Here is a 21,483-nt window from a genome sequence, read left to right on the forward strand (position 1 = left end):
GTTATTTTGTTAGTCAGTTCCAAGAAATAGACGAGGTTCGGGAAGAAGGGTTGCAAAAAACGAATTTAATCTGATTAGAGACCTTACAGCTTTTCGTTACAGTTCTATACTCAACTTAAATCGCGAATATCGTACCACTGTGCACTGCTGGAACTTAAGCAATTTGTGGCGGGTGATTGAGCCATTAGCTAGAAAGGGCAAAGACACAAATTTGGCAAAGAACAAATTTTATTCCTGGAGTAAGGAAAGGCATATATACAAAGTAAGCTAACGTTATGGAAACACAGAAATGCGTGGTAAGTGAACAAACGTACGAGTGTGTGGGTGTGTGCGATTAGGAAACGTAACCGGGGCTTTATCACAATCCAGACTATATGGTTCTTACTTCACGCGGAAGCGACGCAGACTGGGTGGCAAGTAATCCTGTCCGGGCACCACATTGGCTGGCAAGTATTCTGGAGCAGGGGCGCTCACAGAGCTGGGGCGGACAGCTGCCAGAGGGGCCTGCGAGGCAAAGTTCAACACAGGGGCGCTGCCCTCGTTGGAGATGCGGGAGACACCTGGCAACTGGTTGTATTGGTTCTGAATGGCCAGCTGTGCGTTGGCCGCATCCTGAGGTGTACGATACTTGACGAAGTGCACTTCAGGTTTGTTCGATGAGGAGGATTTAAGTCCGTTAAGTTGCTTGGCTAGATTCGAGATATCAGCCTGCTTGCTGAGCACGTAAATGGCGGTCTGCTGATCAGCCGACTGCTTGGCCAACTGCAAGGCTGCGCGCTCGAATCCACGATTCTCGGGCGTGCGGATGAAGACAATGCGAAGGTTCTTCTTGAGGGAGTTGGCAATCTGTTGATTGTTGGCGCCATCATCGAACTGTTCCTCGGGGGCGGCATAGCTGTAGAATTCTTTCTGGAATTCCTCGATTAGTGGGGCAGCAATAGGTGTGGGTGCAATACTTTGTCCTTGTGATGAGATCGACGACAATTGGGAATCGATGGGCTGCGAAAGCACCGCCTCTCCGTGCTGAGCAGCTTGTACAACATCTCCAGCGCCGGGTAGGAAAGAAAGACCCTGATCGGCATGCGCAACGGGCTGATAGTTGTAGCCCAGATTATCGGCACTACAGGCAACGGCAAAGACACACAGTAGCTATAAAAAGTGGTGGAATGGGAGTTCAATCGATCATTTGATCTTTTATCAGCACACCAAGCACTTACAATAAAGGCGCGCATGGTTGCTGTTGCTATTGCTGTTTGCTGCTTATGGTATTTCACTATTAAACACACGACTTCAGATCTAAAGTGGAACTAATGTCTTACGCTACAGATTCAACCGCTTTTATAGGCGCAGTCAACGCCGGTGTTTTTTGTGTTTTGCATATGCAGCGGCAACATTCCCTGCAACGGCCCACGAGCCAGTGCCCCACCCTCAGTCTCATCTCCAACCCGAAAACCTCTCAGCAGACCTCTGAGACCATCACCGGACCATACGTGCGATGACCTTGCCATCAAATGCGATATTAATTTGGATTTTATTCGTTTCCGAAATTTGTGAATGCTTGTTTTGCTCTCTTCGACATAGGCCTAAACGCTCATGGACCGTCCGCTGAAGACACAGATGCTTGGCCTAAACATTTGTCTTGATATCAACGCCATGGATATTTGTTTATGCGACGCGTCGCAACTCAAAATGCTCAAATGCTTTTTGATTTAAATGCATTTTACGACATTTATAAATATGCATGCGGTCCAGCAACAGCATTAACCGTCCCCATAGCCCTAATTGATTTGTGTCGCTGCGACGGGTCATAAAGTCGAAAACAAACTGAAATATATTTCAAATCAAAATACGCAGCTGATGAGCTGCCAGCCACTGTGTTGAAATGTGTGGAGTGGGAATAATTCATGGCTAGCCCACTCAGTCAGACTGTCAGACAGCCAGCTAATCGGGCGGCCGGATCCGGATCCGGATGAATGTGGGTTCGCTTTCGCGTTTAGCTTTAATCCAGTAATTATAATTTTAATAATTTTCTACATCTGTGATTTTATCTGTGGCGCCGCATCGTGACGTCAGTCTTTGCCAATGCCGGTCAGATGGTTGTTCTGTTGTTCAGGCGGTCAGAGAGGCTCTCTAAAGCGTTAATGAAGTTCTTTAACTAATTTAAACTTTTGGCAGCAAGCAGCAACAACCACAGCAGCACAAACACCATCACAACTTAAAATAAGAAGCGCAAAACAAAAGCAAAGCCTAAAACGTGCCTAATTTGAAATGGCGTCCAAACAACACACACACACACACACAATAACAACAGCAGAAGCAAAAACAACAGCAAATAAAAATAAAAACAAAAATGGGAAGCTAACTAAAACACGCAAACTTCTTGGCAGCTGGTCGAAATCGAAATACGCTTTACAGGCTAGCAGCACAACATGTTCCAACATCGTTGCGCCACACCTGTGTGCACAGTGTGGAGAAGTGAAACCGAAAGGTGACCAAACGAAGTAGATGCCTTTAAGAACATTTTGAAACCTCAAGAGCAAAAAAATTCCCAAGCTGCCGTGTGCTTCCTAACTTTAGAATTAAGCTTAAATATGGGGAGATGACTTATAAATATACCTTTGTTGATTCGAGGAATTAAGCCATTGTTAAAACAAAGAGTGGGACAACATTAGGGTAACAAGGGGGATTTTTGTTCAACTTCAATGGTAATTAATATGCCAAAATAAATGATTATAGAAAAACCAAATTTTAGGAAAATATGCCATTAAATAAGCGTTTATAATTTAAAGTTTCTGCTTATAAATTAATTATTTATATTCTACGGTGGTATTGCAGTTATTGTAAAGTAAACATTCTATTTCAAAAGAGCTCAGCAAAAGAGCAGGTAAAGATAAATATGCCATTAAATAAACGTTTATAATTTAAAGTTTCTGCTTATAAATTAATTATTTATATTCTACGGTGGTATTGCAATTATTGTAAAGTAAACATTCTATTTCAAAAGAGCAGATAGAGGCCACAAGCCAAGTTTTCAAGTTATTTGCCGAATAAAACAAATCAATTGATATGCACCCTTTTGAATGTGGCTGGCTTAGGCAATCATTCATTTTATATTTATGTATTCATGAATTTTTAGATTTATGGGTCAAAAGTTATAGCCAAGCCATTAGCAGACATAATATTTGCTATTTAATATTTAAAACTAATCAGATAACTTTGCTCGCTTGTCGCTAGAAGTGAAATAAAATATGAAAGGAAGTCTATTAATATGAGTGCACGAATAACTTAATTTCTTATTTGATATTTTGTTCTATTTTATATTTTAAAATTATGATTGTAGATGTTTCGAAATTGCACACTGTGCCTGATCAAATGCAGCAAGTCACGGTTGGGCTGGTCAACAAAAAAGATTGTACTGGTGGTTGGTTGAGAATTGTGGGTGGGCCGCAAACTGCTTGACAGGATTAAAGCAAAGCTCGAGGAGGGTGTCCATGGTAAAAAGCGACTTGACGTGACTGGCAAACTTTTGGAAGGCTCTGCTAACGAGCGCACGCTCGCTCCTTACTCTCCGCTCCAGGTTTCATGTAGCTTAAGCATGCACGCTAAAATACTTAAAATGAAACTTGCTCCACAGATTTGCGGAGCAACGCCGGGCGCATTGGGCTTAGCATCGTTGAATCGTCCGTGGCGTCGACTTTTTTACGGTTGCACTTCAAAATGTTGCCCAAAGTGTCACATGGCACACGGACAGGGGTGGAGCGCGGTGTGTGTTTGACCTTTGACAGTAAAACAATTTGCGCTATGCAAGACACTTTTGAAATGATGTCAGCGTCAGAGTCAGCGCTAACGCCAACGCCCGTTGCCATCACCTTCGTTCCGCCGTGCCCTGCCTGCATAGCCATAATTTAGTTGGAACATCCTTAAAGCAGCGACAACATGGCGTGGAAACTAAAACGGGCGACTGATATCCGGTCGTAGTCGCGACTCATGTGGGCGGCAAGCTCGGCGCACAGCTCATTAAAAAGTTTGCCAGCGACAACGACAGCGACATTGCTTAAGCAAGCACTTGCCCGATGACTAAAGCCTGCGACTGCGACGGCAACAACGACGACGACCACGACGACGAAGACAACAACTGGGGGGCAAAAGTGAAGGCGACACATTAATGATTATCTAAGAGTTGCTTTGAAGATAATCCAAAAGTGTGTGGCCAACTTTGCTCGCTTCAAAAACTCAAAAGTGGAATGTTATGGCCACACAGCTGGAGGGTAATGGAGGACCCCACCACTGCCAGTACTGCGCCCGCGTTGCTTGGGCCAGAAGTTGAGACGCCCCGCCGGCGGCGCTTGTAATTAATTATTCATATTAGCGTACACATCTTGTTGGCCTACGTTATTATGGTTACCATTTGACGGATTTTTGATTAATTTGCATGAAATTGAAATTGTTGGGCAAGTACTGACAGTTTCTAGACAGCCAGGATGCTATGAATATCGTTAAAAGTAGAACATTCGGGCAGTCATGGAACAATATCTTCTTATTTGATTTTGTAATGCACAACCATACTGCATCTGAACTGATTGATTGGAATTGGTTTTCTTTAATTGAATTGCAAATCCTCAGATGTTATTGCTATTGTAAATCACATTGTACCATATTTTTATACAATTGTGAAGGTATTTTATAAATGTATCCCCAGCTGCATTTCAGCAAAATACAAGGATTATTCAAAAGCTATTTAGAAAAAACAGCCATAGTGAATCTGCTACTGTCTAAAGATAGATAATTCACATAGCGCCCTTAGGTACAAAGGTACATAAAAGCGAATACGAATCTACGTCACCCTGATTGGGTAAGAGGTGATCCACTTCCACAAAAAATTTCAATTTAAAATGAATTTGCTCATCGTCTTAGCATTAGATTAGATTAGCATTAGATTAATAGCTTAAGTATATCCAACTATATCTGGTTCTCAACCATCAACATATAGTTCCAACTAGTAATTGTGGTATGGTTTCAAAATTAATTGCAAATGTGAAAGACTTTTTAAAAATCCACATTTGTAATCAATTTAAATTTGGTTAGTAATGATAGTAAGGTGAAGTTTTGAAGTTTCTTAATAAGCTCTGGTGACTAAGAAACCTCACGAATGCCGCACTTTTAAAGTTGTATAATCTTAGATTTTATTTTCTATATTTGGCTGTACGCCTTAAATTAAAACAGTCTTCATAACAAATATACTCTGCAAAAATTCACGCTCTAACGACGATAAGTTGGCGGTAAATGCTGGCGGAAGAGCGCTTCTAGCTTTGCCGCCTCTATTTCGCTGGCCTGCTCATGGGTCTCATAATTGGAGGCGCCTCGAGACAAGATCTTGAAAACGACATGCTGTGATTGTTGCACCGGCAGCTGTTGCTGTTGCACTGGCAACTGTTGCTGTTGCACGGTCGGCTGTTGTTGTTGCACTGTTGGCTGTTGCTGTTGAACCTGCAACTGTTGCTGTTGCACTAGCAACGGTAGTTGTTGAAATTGTTGCACGCCATAATTCGGATTCAGTTCAAATACATCAGCCGTCTGTGTGGCATAACTGCTGGTGCTGCCCGGCAATCTATCGTAATTACTACGCAGACTACTTAGGGCACGCGTCACATCCGCAGGCGTGCGATATTTGACGAAATGGACGCTGGGCTTGCGTGCCAACTGCTCTTCAATATCAGCCTTTTGCTGGGCCAAGGTCTCCGGGTCCGTCTGACGTTGCAGAACGTAGATGTCCAGAGCATTGCGTGCGGCTAGTTGCTTTGCCGTCAGCGTGAAGAGATTCGTCTCGGGCGTGCGTATGAAGACCACTTGCTGAGGTGGTGTCAATGCAGCTGCCAATTGGCGGACAGCCTTCACGGGTGGGGTGTTATCCTCCGGTGGTGCAGTGTAGCTAAAGTATTCAGTGGAACGAGGGCTACTTGGAGCCTGGAATTCGGCATTTAGAGCGTAGAAGCTACCTAGCAGGCAAAGGATCTGCATGATACCGTCGAAAAAAATATTTTAAAGGAAAGTAATTAAAGAGACAGCAAAAAAAGTTTGAGAAAGAAGTAGAGAGAAAGTAAAAGTAAAATAACAGAGTTACATTAAGTTGCTATAATCATAACAAAAGTAAACAGACATTTGAATGAGCCTTAAGACAAGCCGGCTTGCAATATAGTTTTTCAAATATTTAAATCCAGTTTAAAGGAGAACTAATAATTTAGAACTCTTGTGGGTCCCTCCCTACTATTACTAAAAATATCATATTATAAGAAATATTATGGAAATGTAATAATAATTGAAACTGTATAGCTTTTGTGTTTTTTGCAAAAGATGAGAACTCACCAGCAGCGCTCGCATGTTGATTTGCTCGCCTTGGTCCTTCCTCTTGGCGTTGGGGTCTCGCTTTGTATGTTGGCGGCCGGCAGCGGCTGTTTTTCACAGCTCGAAGCGCAACTCGTTTATAATCTAGTCAAAGCAACAAAACCATCCTTATATACGACACAAACAACAAACTGCCAGACCACACGTATTCGAAAGTACCATCGCTGGCTTCTCGATGGCGATAGCGATGTCGACGGCGACGGCAACATCGTTCGTTCAGCGTTTGCATTTTTCTTCATTATAATTTTTTTTCATTTATTTTTGTTGGACTTACAAAAGATTTTTGCACATTTTGCCCGCCTCTGTGGCTCTGCTCTGGTTTTGTATTTGCCTGCTCCGATTATCCATGTTAATGTCGTTCAGCAAGTTTCAATTTTGAAATTCAAATACGCTGGCTTGTTGTTGCTGTTGTTGTTGTTGTTTCTGCTGCTACTAAGCTCATCGGCAACAAATGCAATACGCACAATACGAAAGATAAAGCCAAACATATGTGATGTTGACCTGCCCCACGATTTGAACTTGAATTAAAATTCGCATAAAATTTACAAATGAGCCCCCGTTAACGAAACGCAGCAATTTGAATTATTTATCAAATATTTTTTTATGTATACAAGCAGTATTTATCGTGACCATATTTAATGGCTTGTCTTGGCGATTAGGGTGCCATTGTCTGTCCAAAGACATAAACAATGGCATTCATTGCGTCGCTATCCCCAGCTTATCCCCACCAGCTCATCCAGCCCCCACATTTACTTTCACTCTCTGTTCGTTTTTTATTGACGCTTTTTATGGGCCCTGGCATTTGTTAATTTACACATCATTTTGAAGTTTAGAGTGATTTTAATAAGCGCAGAAGTCGCTGCCGGCGCCATCATCAGCCGACTGGACCATGATAGACAACACTAATGGCAGCTCGCTTTTTGATCTGATAAGCTGCTTAACGAAATTTACAACTTGCCACCGATCTGCGATTTTGTAAACAGTTGCAAAGAAATAGCAATGGCTTTGGACTTTTTGTTTTGTGAGCTTTATTTCGTTTTGGGCATTAGCTCTACTATTAAATACATGGCTTCGCAGTCTTCGAATCTAATTAATGGCTTCATCATCACATCAGTATTTCATCTCCGGGCGCGTCTTCTCCTTCGTTTATCGGCTGGGGATGGCGGCAGGTAGGTATGACTTACTGGCTGAGAAGGCAAATATGACTTGCTGGGCGTTAGATATGTGCGTGCTTTACTGGCTGTTGGAAATATCATGCGACCGCCTGGCCTGTGCCGCTCATTGATACGAAAGTCCACGCGATCTGTAGATTGAAGAGCACGTGCATTCAAATCGTAGGAGCTGGGCCCCAAAGGTAGTTCACCGAAACCCTGGGGAGCCGCGGGTAAAACCGCAGCCGCGGCCCCTTCTCGATAATCCCCTGTATTTGCTCCATAGTTGGGCAGAGCCGGCAAATAGTTCGATGAGGGCAACTGTGGCAATGATGGCGCTGAAAGTTGTTCCTGTGCTGGCAGATACCTTGATGAAGGCAATTGAGGTGATTGCGGCAACACTGGCAGCTCTCTAAGTTCTTGCTGTGCTGGCAGATAGCTTGATGAAGGCAACTGAGGCGGTTGCGGCAACACTGGCAACTCTGTAAGTTGTTGCTGTGCTGGCAGATAGCTTGATGAAGCCAATTGAGGCGATTGCGGCAACACTGGCAGCTCTGTAAGTTGTTGCTGTGCTGGCAGATAGCTTGATGAAGCCAATTGAGGCGATTGCGGCAACACTGGCAGCTCTGTAAGTTGTTGCTGCGCTGCTGAGAAGCCAGATGAGGGCTGCGGAGAGAAAGATTTACCAGAATGTGGACTGGATAGACTCGCTCCACTGTAATGTTCCTGAATGTGCTGCTGCGCATGCGCAGCCTCTTCCTCCGTCTTATATTTGACAAAATGAACTTCTGGCTTGTGTTTATGTTGTTTGCGCAGAGCTGTTAATTGAAGTGCTAGTTCGTCGGCGTCCGTCTGTTTGTTGAGCACATAGATTTCCGTTCTGTCCTCGTTGGTCTGCTTGGCATAGGCATTTAGAGCACCTTGGACTGCCTTATTCTCAGGCGCCTTTATGAATACAACCTGCAGATTCTTTTGCGAGAGGTCGCCTAATTTGCGCTGGACACGCTCACCCTCGTCGGAGTAGTCTTCCGGAGCTTCGAAAGCATAGAAATGCTTGTGGTATTCGGTGTGATCCACATCTTGAGTGGAAAGGCCCTGCTGGTGATTCTCGTGCTCAAAGTCATAGGCAGACGGATCGTACGAATTTAGATCCTCCTCAAAATTGGGTTGATAATGGTAGCCCAATTTGGCACAGCAGCAGTTTGCCAACCACAAAACAATCTATGATGGTTGAAAAATGTAACATTTATCCAGTTCAATATAGATCTATCACATATTTCTTACCACAACTCGCAGCATGATCCAAGCTCAATAGCAGGTGGAGCACATTTGTCAAAATAAACACGAAGCTCTGGCCATTATATAATGTTCAGCCATTGGTGAAGCCAGACCATGTAGCTCGGACCAAATATGGTCTAACCAATGTGTTCCTATATGGAAAACGGGGTCAGTTTATGTCAAGGCACAACTCTTACAACATATTAGCCAAAAATTCACAACACAACGCAGAAAGTCAATAGGAAAAAAATTGCGAACTTTTTTGCACACCCTTTGTTTTGTTTTTGGTATTAATATTATTTATGGTTTCACTAAAAAGTTGGCGAAATGTGTTGACCAATTCATATGAAGTCTGCTGAATCTAATAATGATAAATTTTCGATTGAATTGGATGTATATGTACTTACTCAACTGGAATATTGTAGCTTCAGTATTTTGTTCTAACTTGTATTGTAGAATCTACCCGAAATATCCTAACTACTGTGCGAGGAAACTCTTTGCTAAATATATGATTCATTAGATTTTTTGGTCCATTGAAAAATCGGTAAAATACAAATATATGAAGCGATCTATTTCTTGTGCTTTCCACTTGTACAGTCACTTTCCAAAAAAGAAAGCAATGACGGAAATCGGTAAAATACAAATATATGAAGCGATCTATTTCTTGTGCTTTCCACTTGTACAGTCACTTTCCAAAAAAGAAAGCAATGACGGAAAATTACATATAAGAGTGGTTTTTATTTTCAATACTTAGAAATTGCTACTTAAATCTTAACAAAAGATGTTACAACAACTTATAAAACATGCAGTTGTGAATGGGGGTTGGGAATCAGTCAGGGGCCAAGAATATCTCCAATCGAATGATTTGTGCTTAGACGCGACGGAAAACCGAAGCTGGAAGGTAGGAGTTTTCGGGAGAGCTTGGAGCGGGGGCGGGTTGTGCAGCTGGCTGCGAAGCAAAATTGAGCACTGGAGCCACTCCGCCACTCTTGTACGAGGAAGCCCCACCAAGCTGATCGTATTGTCCCTGAATAGCACGTTGGGCATTGGCAGCGTCTTCAGGAGTGCGATACTTCACAAAATGAACCTCGGGCTTATTGCTGTTGTTGTTGTTGATGTTGTTCAACTTGTTGGCCAGGTCTCCGATGTCGGCTTGTTTGTTTAGAACGTAGATGGCAGTCTCCTGCTGGGAAGCCTGTTTGGCCAATTGCAGGGCGGCGTTCTCTAGACCACGGTTTTCGGGTCCTTTGATGAAAATTACTCTGAGACCCTTACGCAGATTGTTGGATAGCTGCTGTGATGCAGCGGGCTCATCAAAAGCGCCTTCATCAGCGGTATATGTGAAGAATTCCTTTTGAAGCTCAACTGGTGCAGAATAGGCGGGCTGGTCCGCCGATGGAGCGGCAACGCCTGGCTCGGACGGATTAGCATTGGAACCGCTGTCGGATGGAAGTGAGCTGTAGGAAGGTGCATTATTGGTAGCAGCTCCTGGTGCGAACGATAAACCCGCATTTGAGTGCTGGACGGGCTGATAGTTGTAGCCCAGCTTATCGGCGCTGCAAGCAACGGCCAAAAGACAGAGGGTCTGGAAAGTAAGAGGAATAGGAATCGTTTTAAATCCGTAAAGGCATAGCTTCTTGGGGTCACTCACAATCAAGAGACGCATTTTGTGTAAATTTATCTTTGGGATGGAGCTGATGCTTGCTGTTAACAGTTCGCTGTGTAATCTTCAAGTCTGCTGATATCATCGACACCCACGCTTTTTATGCTCAGCAGAAATCCCAAAGCCGTCGTCTTCAGTCGTCTGCAGTCGCCATTCCCAGGTCAAAGTTTGCACCAGATTTCGCGATCGCACCTCACTTCTCAGCTAATCTGCATTTCGCGCGCTCGCTTCAGTCTATTTTGCATAATTGGATGCGAGCATAATTTTTTATTGATTTTCTAATAAACTTTATAAGCACTGTTTAGTTGTTGTTTATGTAAATTTTGGAGCTGCTGCTCGCTGCTCGACGTCACTGCCGTTGTCGCCATCGTAGTGGGTGCTCTTGAACACATCGTCAGTTAGTTCGATCACTTCGTTCATGCTGCGCTGTTATTGACCATTGATGCCGGTCGGCGGTCAGCGATCGGCGCTCGGCTGTTATCACTCATACATTATCGACGGTTCCGTCTTTACGGTACAAGCAGCGATCTTGCCGTAAATTTCCGTGCTAATAGTTTGTCTAACCTTTTACTTCATGCAGATTAACATTTTAATTATGAAAGCAAATTTGTCGATTGTTTCGTATCTTTTGTTGACGACGATATGTTAGTACGATACTTATACTTTTATTTATTCAACGTGGCGCCAGCGTGGAATTTTTATAACAACCACAAACCTGACTCTACTTTACGCTGCTTGTGAGATAAGAACAGGTTGCTGCAATTTTTCCCGCAAGTTATGGCTCAGCTGGTGGCACTCATTGATGTGACATCTTCATTTCATCATTTTTGACTCTACTTTAACAATTGGTTAACATGCCGCTAATCATGGGCCACATGGGCCTAATCTTAAGAAAAACAATACTGTTTATATTTGGTTAACATTAGAATTTATATTTCTCAATTTCTGATAAGCCGTCGATTACATAGTAGTCAACAATAAAGATGCTTAATGCTATAAGCTTAAACATCCATCGAAAAACTTTATACTCCAATCACTTTTTAACGGATGCGCAGACGACGCAGAATTGACGAAGGCAGGTAGGAGTTCTCAGGCACACGAGCATTTGGCTGACGGATAGCCGATTGGGAGGCGAAGTTTAGGGCATTGGCCACACCTCCGTTAATCTGCTGCGAGGAACCACCCAGGGAGTCATATTGACTTTGGATCGCACGCTGGGCATTGGCCGCATCCTCGGGAGTGCGGTATTTCACAAAGTGGACCTCTGGCCTGTTGTTGTTGTTGTTACGAATGGCATTCAATTTGTTGGCCAGATCGCCGATATCAGCCTGCTTATTAAGCACGTAGATAGCGGTCTGTTGTTCGGCAGCCTGCTTAGCCAGAGCCAACGCGGCATTCTCCAGGCCGCGGTTCTCTGGTCCCTTGATGAAGACAACACGGAGTCCCCTGTTCAGGGAGCTGGAGACCTTTTCCAAAGCCTGTGGCTCATCAAAGTCATCCTCATTGGCACTGAAGGTGTAGAACTCCTTGTTCAGATCGGACACAGGCGCAGGATTGTAGGAGACAGGAGCATCGAGTCCGCCAATGCTTCCAGCACCCAGACCGCCAATGCTTCCAGCACCCAGACCGCCAATGTTACCACCACCCAGACCGCCAGTGCTACCACCCAGACTGCCATAGTTTCCACCTAGGTCGCCACCCAAATCGATGCCATCAAGTCCGCCGCCACTACCAATGTTCAAGCTGCCGCCGCCGCTGCTGCCTCCAAGGCTGCCGCCCGGAGCAAATGATAGTCCCGAGTTAGAGTGTCCCACGGGTCTATAGTTGTAGCCTAGCTTGTCCGCACAAGCCACGGCCACCAAACACAAAACGATAAAAGCGCGCATCTTGGGTTCCACTTAGAGCTCTCAACTAAGAATGATATCAAATCCCGCCACCTTGCCATTTTTATACCTACTTCTAGGTCCAGGTGTGTCAATCAGAACCGTTGTGACAACCATAGTCGGCATCAAGATATCGACCCGTATTCACACGGCATAGCATGTTTTTTTTTTGTGTATGCTGTACCCGGCCGGACTTTAACCCGTTTCGGGGCGGCTTCTTTACGCTGTAGACCAGGTATGCGGCGCTGATTAAAATTTGATGAACTTGCACGTTACAAACAAACAAAATTTTTATGCAAATAACTGACGCAGCCGCATACGATTCCGGCCGCCTAGGCAGCTCCAAATTGTTTGACTGTTCGGTAGCCAAGTTCTTTTGTTCGTTCATTTTGTTATGCTAATCAAAAGCCGCCGTCGACGCGTCGATTGAAAAGTGAAGCTCTAGTCACATCTTTTTGGGTTAATTTTCGAGATTAATAATTTTAAATGGGCCGTTGCCACAGATCTCTTCGGTCATTGTTTGCGGCTGCGACATGCAATTTGTCAACGCTTTCAAAACTGCGTAGGCGCGCCCCATCAGCAAGCCATAAAGATATAAATACTCGTATATAAACAGCACGCATAGCTGAGCCGGTAATGACCAAAAGAACTTGTTTTAATAAGACTGATTTGCAATTTTCATTGCGACGAGCCGCCACAGCGCCGGAGACACTATTTGTACCTGTTGAACCTGTTTTCCGGCGTGGGTTTGTACATGACAACAATTTTCACGCCGGCGTCGAATTTCTTGGGCGCGACCATTAGCACGCAAAATATGTTGGCCATAAATTTATAGATCCGCAAATTATTTAGGAATTCAAAGATTATTTAGTAATTTTATTTCAATCACAACAACAAAAAAGCAATAACAATCGAACATACGTTCATAATTCGTAAAGTTATTCAGTCTTATAGACGGAACAATCGCAGCACGGAGGCGGGCAAATAGGAGCTGTCTGGGGTGGAACTTGGTGGTGGGATGTACGATGATTGTGCGGACGTGGCTTCAGCTGCTGGAGCTGAAATTGGAGCGGCACCACCAATCGGTGCAGAGCCACTGGGAGCAGGGGCAGCTATAGGAGCGGGGGCACTAGACGCAAAGTTGAGGGAGGGAGCAACGCCACCATCGTGATGTGATGAGGCGCCGCCCAACTGATCGTATTGTCCCTGAATGGCACGTTGGGCATTGGCGGCATCCTCAGGAGTGCGGTATTTGACGAAGTGCACCTCCGGTTTGTTGCTCTTGTTGTCGTTAATGCTGTTCAGCTTGTTGGCCAGATCTCCGATGTCGGCCTGTTTGCTCAGCACGTAGATGGCGGTTTCCTGTTGGGAAGCCTGCTTGGCCAGTTGTAGGGCACCCTGTTCCAAGCCACTCGAAGCCGGACCCTTGATGAAGATGACGCGCAGACTCTTCTTCAAATCGCTGACGGATTGTTGGGCTGCATCGGGCTCATCGAAAGCGCTTTCATCAGCGGTATATGTGAAGAATTCCTTTTGAAGTTCGGGTTGTGCAGCATATTCGGGCTCAGCAGCGCTGGGTGCAGCGATAGGGGCGGATGGTTGGTATCTGGACGCCTCAGCGGTGTTGCCTGGTTGGTATCTGGACGGCTCTGCGATGTTGCCAGGTCGGTAACTGGATGCCTCGGCGATATTGCTTGGTTGGTATCTGGATGCCTCAGCGGTGTTGCCTGCAGGCTCAGATATAGCCGGTGCTGGATTGGATGCTGCTCCTCCAGGCAAAAATGAAAGACCGGAGCCCGAATGACCGACTGGCTGATAATTGTACCCCAACTTATCGGCGCTGGCCGCAGCCACGAGGCAGAATAGTGCGGTGAGAAGGCGCATGGCAAATGCTTGTTTGCAGAATAATGTGATTATTATGCTCCTACAGCGGCTTTTATACCCAATCGCTATATCTGTGCACCATTTACAGTTGTCAAATATCTAATAAATGCAAAAATAATGCATAAATTGGTCAAATTGTGGAGCCACCGAGTGAATTATGCGCAAAACGCGAGCAGCCCGCATAAATATGCAATAGAATTTCTTGATGGCCGTCATCCAAACTCCATTCGCTTTGCTGCATTCTGCTTAAAAGAAGCCATTTGTCCATATGTTTGCCAAGAAGTTGCCTTAGCTGTCTATTAAAAGCTATATCGAAATTAATTTGCTACATTTATAACTTTTTTCGCGTTTCTGTTCTTCATCATTTGCCTTTTTGCCTCTTATTTGGCATACGAGTATTAACCTTGCATACGACGATACACCAGCGACCAAATGAATAAATAAGTGAATAAAAAAAAATTCGAATGAGAAAATAAAAATATAAAATCAAATATTTTTATAAAAATCAACAAATTAATATTTTGGAAGCTGAGATTTCAATAAAAAATAAAGTTATTGCCTATCATAACCCAATTGTTGTTGCGTATTATGAAGTTCTTGAAACATCTCGTCATCATTTCGAAACAGTTGCATTGACAATAATATTAGCTAATAACAAGACTCTTATGAAAATAAAATAAAAATACAAATTCAAAAGCTTTATGAAGTAGCGATACATACCCGTAGAGACATCTACTTCTTTGGATTTGGTTTTCCATGCGTAGAGTTTATATTCGAATGGCCATCAGTGCAATACTTCCAATTGAAATTACGATTTTTTGGAGACTGTGATTGTGTTATCAACTGTGGCTTCTGGTCAAATATGACTCGCAGCATCGTTAACCCGATTCGGGCCAATTTTATTGACGGTTTCTCATATATGGCTGCCTGGCTGGGTACAAAAGGCGAATTGGAAAAAGTGTTGTACATTCAACACCCTCGCCAAAAAGTCAGCGGGGTACAAGATATCGCCCAAAATCGCTCGAAAAGCAAACAAAACGTTCGAAGCGTCTTTTCACATGCAAATTAGTCGTGCCGAGCCACATTATGGCTGCAATCCATTGTACCAAAATATATACATTTTTTTTTTAGCTACAGATATGCAAAATTTGTATTTCTTGTTGTTGCTGTTTAGCTTTGTTTGGCCGTTTATTGTTCGCTTTATGCAAATGTTGCGGGTGGATCGACCTTCCGTCGTGTTTGATCGGCGCGGCGCCGGAAGTGCCAAGTCTTTCAAAGGCGGCGATATCTGCGCCGAGTTCATCGCTAAAAATAGAAAAGATTTTAGAAAGATTAGCGGGCAATGGTTGTGTCTTAGCTGCATTTGCCGCCATGTCAGCAGCAAATGAATTAATTTGATAATTGGACGCTTAGTGCCAAATGACTAAGCTCAATAATAAATAACTTGGCGCCGCTCATTTAGCAATCAAATCAACGACAAGCCATCAATTCAACGCTAAGAAGAAGGAGTTCTGACGGTTGCCTAATTAGCATTTCCTCTGAGAAAGGACTGGTTGCTTATTTTAAATAGCTGCTGTAAACTATTTGTGAACTATTTTGGCGCATTTGCATAACAAACTCCATAAAAAGTTCAATTTGGAAAGTATGTATGCAAAAACTTGCATTCTGCTGCCGCTTAGCGACGCATCCATCCAATAAACGAAGAGCCAAGAGCGATGACGGCGGCATCGCACAAAGGCGCACTTAAGCTTTTTATTTATGCATTTTTAAGGCAAATGCGAGCAGCTCATAATTCATAGCGAGCGCTACTTTTTGTATTGCATATCGCTTTGTGCCTGCGATCTACTTAACTTTGCAAATTTGACTAATTGATACAAATGCAGAAGCGTGCCAGTCGATTGCATTTATAAACTGAACAGTCCGCTCGAAAAGGCAGTTACAAATCACAGTTTCAATCAACAACTTATCGCGAAAAATGCGTACCTTTGTCGTCCTCCTTCTCGTTGCCTTGGCCAACGCCGACAAGCTTGGCTATAACTACCAGCCAGTGCCGCAGAGTTACAGTCCCGGTGGAGCAGCTACTAATCCAGCACCAGCATATTCTCCTGAGTCATCTGGACCGCAATCTTTTAGCCCCAATGCGCCAGCCGCCGCACCTTCATCCTCCAACCCCTCGTACGCCCCACAGGCCGAACTTCAAAAGGAATTCTTCACATATACCGCTGATGAAAGCGCTTTCGATGAGCCCGATGCAGCCCAACAATCCGCCAACGATTTGAAGAAGAGTCTGCGCGTCATCTTCATCAAGGGTCCCGATTCGAGTGGCCTGGAACAGGGTGCTCTACAATTGGCCAAGCAGGCTTCCCAACAGGAAACCGCCATCTATGTGCTGAGCAAACAGGCCGACATCGGAGATCTGGCCAACAAGCTGAACAACATTAACGACAACAAGAGCAACAAACCAGAGGTGCACTTCGTCAAGTACCGCACTCCTGAGGATGCCGCCAATGCCCAACGTGCCATTCAGGGCCAATACGATCAGTTGGGTGGCGCTTCATCCCATCATGATGGCGGTGTTGCACCATCCCTGAATTTCGCCTCCAAGGGACCTGCACCAGCACTCCCGGCAGCACCTGCTCCTGGTCCCAGCTATTTGCCCACCAACATATTCCGTCGCCTGCGTTTCTAGAAGTTAACCCTGACTCGGACTGCGATTTCTCGTTAATTAGTTTTCGTGTTGTTTAATTGTACTACGAAATTTATGATATGAAACATTATAATACAAAGTATACGTATAAATCTATTTGCTTTTGATACCTTGTTTCGGAATGCTAAAAGGGTGGCTGCCAAGCCTTTGTTACTATAATCTATATAGACATGTTCATTTCTCCGAACTTCTGTCTGTTCTTGGGGACAGCAAACATGCTGTATAGACCTTTCTTATCCATAGAGAGAGCTTTATTTATGTGTTTATCAAATTTGGGTTCTAAAGAATCATAAAAATCGACGCATTTATTATATATCAGTCATAGCAGTCGTACATATGTACATATTTACATATTTATGAATTTTGTTTAGTGCCTCTTCAGATTCTAAAGTTATATGCAAATTGTGTTCCAAAGAATCTAGCGCCCCCTGGTGGCGCGATCTATATGTCGACTGGTGCGTTAGAATCTGCTATCTTTATCGATTGTCCAGTGAGAATTTCATGACATTTCATCGATTAGAAGTGAAGTTATTGCGTTTTAAGTGCCAGTATATTTGGGTTATCGGTGCGAAAATGAGCTTCGAACAAAGAGCCAACATTGAATTTTGTTTTAAAATTGGTAAAACTTTTACCGAAATGTTTCAATTGATGGAACAAGTTTATGGCTACAATGAGAAAAATGATATAGGAATTCAAGAGTTCTACCTTATGCCCTAAGCATTTGGGTTTCGTTGATTTTAGAATCCATTGAAAATCCCCATGAAGTGCCAAGGGCTTGGCAGACTTTGTTTGAATGCAAATTATGTGCAAATCTGCCCGCACCGATAGTGTCATGAAAAACCGACGGCACAAATTAAAAAAGCAAACAAAATAAAAACAATTAAACGAAGCTCTTGTATATCGTCCAAATTGTGGACAGCGTTTGCGAAATTTTAAAGCGCCAATGAGGTAGGCATTTCCCTCATTTTATGGGTCGGAGCTTACATTTCAAAATTGGATCGATTCAATGATCGCTGATTTGAAAATAAATCCAAAAATTAAATTAGTTTCACAAACCTAACAAACCAAATAACATTGCCTATTGCATAGATGTTGTCAATATCAACTGAATGTTTCGAAATTGGATGCCCTTTATCTAGTTGCATCAGAAAACCAGAATAATTTATAAGAATACCCGTAGCTATTTCAAATTATTAGTCCTAATTGTATATCATATCTTCCAACAAATTTTGAATTTCCTTGATTATTCGTAAATTTTGACAAATAATTTCTTGTGTATCATTTAGAATTCACAACGTCGCATGCATGGCAAATGTTCAATCGAGACATGTCCAGGTTATTTGATGAATCAGGGGATTATTTGGTTGGAACTGAAAGTGCTTTGACCGAGATTTTGGGTCTTTTTGGCAAACCTACGCGGCCGATTGCTGTTCTTTGCTCTAAAGTTAAAATTTTATAATGATACCATTTCGATGGTCAGTAATTTAAAAATAGAAAAAATAAAACGTTAAGCTATAAATAAATAGATTTATTTCTTACTGGTTTCAATTGTCAAACAAAAATGTTGTTAACTTCAGATTAAAGCACACCTTTTTTGATAGCTTTCAACCAATTTGCTGAATTTCGCCACTTTTAGAAACCAGTTTAATAGTTCTACCGCATTCTCTCAAACTTATTCTAGTTGGCGGCATCATAGTTTGATAGCCGACCAAATCAGAAATATCACTCTGTACCGGTCCACGAATTCCCGACTGCATTTGGACAATTAATGTGCCTGGCTCACGATAGTTTGCATAATCGATACATAAGCGCAGCACTTTGTATACGAAACTCGTTGAATTATGAACCCGTTGACAACCAATCTGGGCTATTGTTCTGAGCCTGGTCTCTTTAGTTTTCGGATGTATAAAAGGTGCGCGTTGCAACTTCAGGATTCAATCTTGATCTTTAGTTGATCAGCACGTACAACAAACGCCGCTAAGTAAAGAAATGATGCGTTTCCTCGTAGTTCTTGGCCTGATTGGAGCCGCCTGTGCTCAATACAACTACAATCCTAGTTCAGGGGGGCGCTTCGATGGCTCCTCGACTAATGTTTCCCCATCCTACTTGGCACCGGGCTCAGGCGCAGCCGCATCCAACAATCAGCCGTCGTTCAGCTCACCTAATGGGGCTGAGTCTTACAACTCACCTGCTGGGGCTGAGTCCTACAATTCACCTGCAGGGGCTGAGTCCTACAACTCACCGTCTTATTCCTCACCTGCTGGATATGATAAGGAGTACTACACATTCACAGGCGAAGATGACGATGACTACGATCCTGCTGCTTCAGACCAAGTGAATAGTAGCTTGAAGAAGAATCTGCGCGTCATCTTCATTAAGAGTCCTGAGAACCGTGGCCTGGAGAACGCCGCCCTGGGACTGGCTAGGCAGGCTGCCGAACAAAAAACAGCGATCTATGTCCTGAACAAGCAAGCTGATATTGGTGATTTAGCCAACAAGGTGAATGCCATTCGCAACAATAATAACAACCGTCCAGAGGTGCACTTCGTCAAGTACCGCACCCCTCAAGATGCGGCTAATGCCCAGCATGCTATTCAAAGCCAGTATGACCAGCTCGGAGGCAGCTCACAGTCCTACAATGGTGGCATTGCACCTTCCATCAACTACGCTTCCCGTTCGCCGGTGATTCCAGCTAATCACGGTAGTTACGGCGCAGCCAGCGCCCCAAGCAGCTCCTACTTGCCAGCCAACATTCTTCGACGCCTACGCTTGCGCACTTAAAGACGCAACCACCAGCACCACTGCCGCCGAAGCTATATGGATGTGGACATGTAAATTTTTCGCCATTGTTGGTGGACTGACTATTGCTTCTTTAACATTTTTATTCGAATAAACAATAAAAGACGACAAACACAAATACAAGTATACTCGTAAACCGAATTCGCACCGAACCATTTTCCATATGCCTGTGTGTGTGTGGTTGACAGCATTGTGCGTGGCTATTGCATTTTTATGCTCATGTTTTTGATTTTTATCGCTTTTCCTTATAATAACATTTATGCAAAACTCAGCTGTGTGAATTGAAAGACGACACAAAAGCCGATCGCCGTTTATTTTGTAGGCGGAAAAAACGTTTGCGGCATCATCATCGCTTTGTCTTCGCCGAGAAGTTGCGCTGACAGCCTCGAAGACAGATTTGTATAAATAATAACGAACGCCAGAGCAATGAACAGAAACAAAACGTACTTCAGACTAACAGAACCACATCAACTCAATCAAAGATGCGCGCCTTCATTGTAAGCCTGACACCAATCGCAGCCAAAGGATTAACTAACGGATTACTCTTTCAAAATATTTAGGTTATGTGCCTGGTCTCCGTCGCCTTTGCCGATAAGCTGGGCTACAACTATCAACCTGTCGCACACTCCAGCAATGGATTGTCTTTCGCTCCAGGCGGCGACAGTTTCTCTTCTGGAAACTTGGGCGGCCTAGGTGGAGGCAGTCTAGGTGGAGGCAGTCTAGGTGGAGGCAGCCTAGGTGGCGGCAGTCTAGGTGGAGGCAGCCTAGGTGGCGGCAGTCTAGCTGGCGGCAGTCTCGGTGGTCTTGGCAGCGGTCTTGGCGGCGGTCTTGGCAGCGGTCTTGGCAGCGGTCTTGGCAGCGGTCTTGGTAGTGGACTGGGTGGTGGCTTGGGAAGCGGCCTGAGTGGAGGTCTAGGTAACTTGGGAGGCCTCGACTCTGGCAACCTGGGTGGCTCATCTCTCGAAGCCCCAGTTACCTATAATGCCCCAGCTCCAGCTGCTGAACTACAGAAAGAATTCTTCACCTACACCGCTAACGAACAGGACTTTGATGAGCCTCAAGCTTTGGAAAAGGTGTCCAGCTCTCTGAACAAGGGTCTGCGTGTTGTCTTCATCAAGGGACCCGAAAACCGTGGCCTGGAGAATGCTGCTCTGGCTCTGGCCAAACAGGCTGCCCAGCAGGAGACCGCCATCTATGTGCTAAACAAACAGGCTGATATTGGTGATCTGGCCAACAGACTAAATGCTATTCGCAGCAACAACAATAACAAGCCCGAGGTCCACTTCGTCAAGTACCGCACCCCTGAGGATGCTGCCAATGCTCAGCGCGCAATCCAGTCCCAATACGATCAATTGGGTGGCTCCTCTCAGGCACATGATGGTGGTGTTGCTTCATCCCTGAACTTTGCTTCACAAGGACCAGTCCGTCAGGCTACTGCAAGGACCCCCGAAAACTCCTACCTCCCAACTTCGATCTTCCGTCGTATCTAAGAAGATACTGTGTCAAGGTTACCTACAAATAATACAGCTGTTGTGAACACTTTGTTGAATAATTCTATAAATTTATAAATTAAAAATAAACACATAATATTTGTTATTCGAGATATAAATCTTCTTTTTTTACCAAATTAATTAATAACGTTTATTCAAAGAATATTCATCAAGAGAATATTTTATTTCGCATTTATTTAAGTAGAACGTTAAAGCCGATTGAGCT

At 43.9% G+C, this 21,483-nt stretch overlaps 7 protein-coding genes across 9 annotated transcripts; 3 read left to right on the plus strand and 4 right to left on the minus strand.

Annotated features, from left to right (window-relative positions):
• Positions 1-381: 381 nt before the first annotated feature.
• Positions 382-1,232, minus strand: LOC115621435. The gene is made up of 2 exons (XM_030515089.1): positions 1,218-1,232; positions 382-1,149 (listed from the first exon to the last, which is right to left on the minus strand). Exons 1-2 carry the CDS (start codon positions 1,230-1,232, stop codon positions 382-384), a joined length of 783 nt encoding a protein of 260 aa, XP_030370949.1.
• Positions 1,233-9,702: 8,470 nt separating this feature from the next.
• Positions 9,703-10,497, minus strand: LOC115621406. The gene is made up of 2 exons (XM_030515049.1): positions 10,483-10,497; positions 9,703-10,416 (listed from the first exon to the last, which is right to left on the minus strand). Exons 1-2 carry the CDS (start codon positions 10,495-10,497, stop codon positions 9,703-9,705), a joined length of 729 nt encoding a protein of 242 aa, XP_030370909.1.
• A 1,037-nt stretch (positions 10,498-11,534) lies between these two features.
• On the minus strand, positions 11,535-12,380 carry LOC115621386 (putative mediator of RNA polymerase II transcription subunit 17). 2 transcript variants are annotated; one of them, XM_030515020.1, is made up of 2 exons: positions 12,316-12,380; positions 11,535-12,123 (listed from the first exon to the last, which is right to left on the minus strand). In XM_030515020.1, exons 1-2 carry the CDS (start codon positions 12,378-12,380, stop codon positions 11,535-11,537), a joined length of 654 nt encoding a protein of 217 aa, XP_030370880.1. The 2 variants fall into 2 exon arrangements, with proteins under 2 accessions (XP_030370880.1, XP_030370879.1); XM_030515019.1 differs by having other exon boundaries at positions 11,535-12,380.
• Positions 12,381-13,325: 945 nt separating this feature from the next.
• On the minus strand, positions 13,326-14,261 carry LOC115620363. The gene is made up of 3 exons (XM_030513567.1): positions 14,105-14,261; positions 13,475-14,026; positions 13,326-13,372 (listed from the first exon to the last, which is right to left on the minus strand). The coding sequence occupies exons 1-3, from the start codon at positions 14,259-14,261 to the stop codon at positions 13,326-13,328; spliced, it is 756 nt and encodes a 251-aa protein (XP_030369427.1).
• A 1,975-nt stretch (positions 14,262-16,236) lies between these two features.
• LOC115620758 lies at positions 16,237-16,950 on the plus strand. Its single transcript, XM_030514155.1, has one exon. It carries the CDS (start codon positions 16,237-16,239, stop codon positions 16,948-16,950), a length of 714 nt encoding a protein of 237 aa, XP_030370015.1.
• Positions 16,951-18,957: 2,007 nt separating this feature from the next.
• Positions 18,958-19,749, plus strand: LOC115620365. Its single transcript, XM_030513570.1, has one exon. The coding sequence runs from the start codon at positions 18,958-18,960 to the stop codon at positions 19,747-19,749; it is 792 nt and encodes a 263-aa protein (XP_030369430.1).
• Positions 19,750-20,249: 500 nt separating this feature from the next.
• Positions 20,250-21,257, plus strand: LOC115620757 (harpin HrpN-like). Of its 2 annotated transcripts, XM_030514154.1 has the most exons (3): positions 20,250-20,264; positions 20,328-20,589; positions 20,677-21,257. In XM_030514154.1, exons 1-3 carry the CDS (start codon positions 20,250-20,252, stop codon positions 21,255-21,257), a joined length of 858 nt encoding a protein of 285 aa, XP_030370014.1. The 2 variants fall into 2 exon arrangements, with proteins under 2 accessions (XP_030370014.1, XP_030370013.1); XM_030514153.1 differs by having other exon boundaries at positions 20,328-21,257.
• Positions 21,258-21,483: the final 226 nt, after the last annotated feature.

This window comes from Scaptodrosophila lebanonensis, unplaced genomic scaffold (assembly GCF_003285725.1).
Source record: "Scaptodrosophila lebanonensis strain 11010-0011.00,11010-0021.00 unplaced genomic scaffold, SlebRS2 tig00000024-arrow-pilon, whole genome shotgun sequence".
Lineage (NCBI taxonomy): Eukaryota > Metazoa > Arthropoda > Insecta > Diptera > Drosophilidae > Scaptodrosophila > Scaptodrosophila lebanonensis.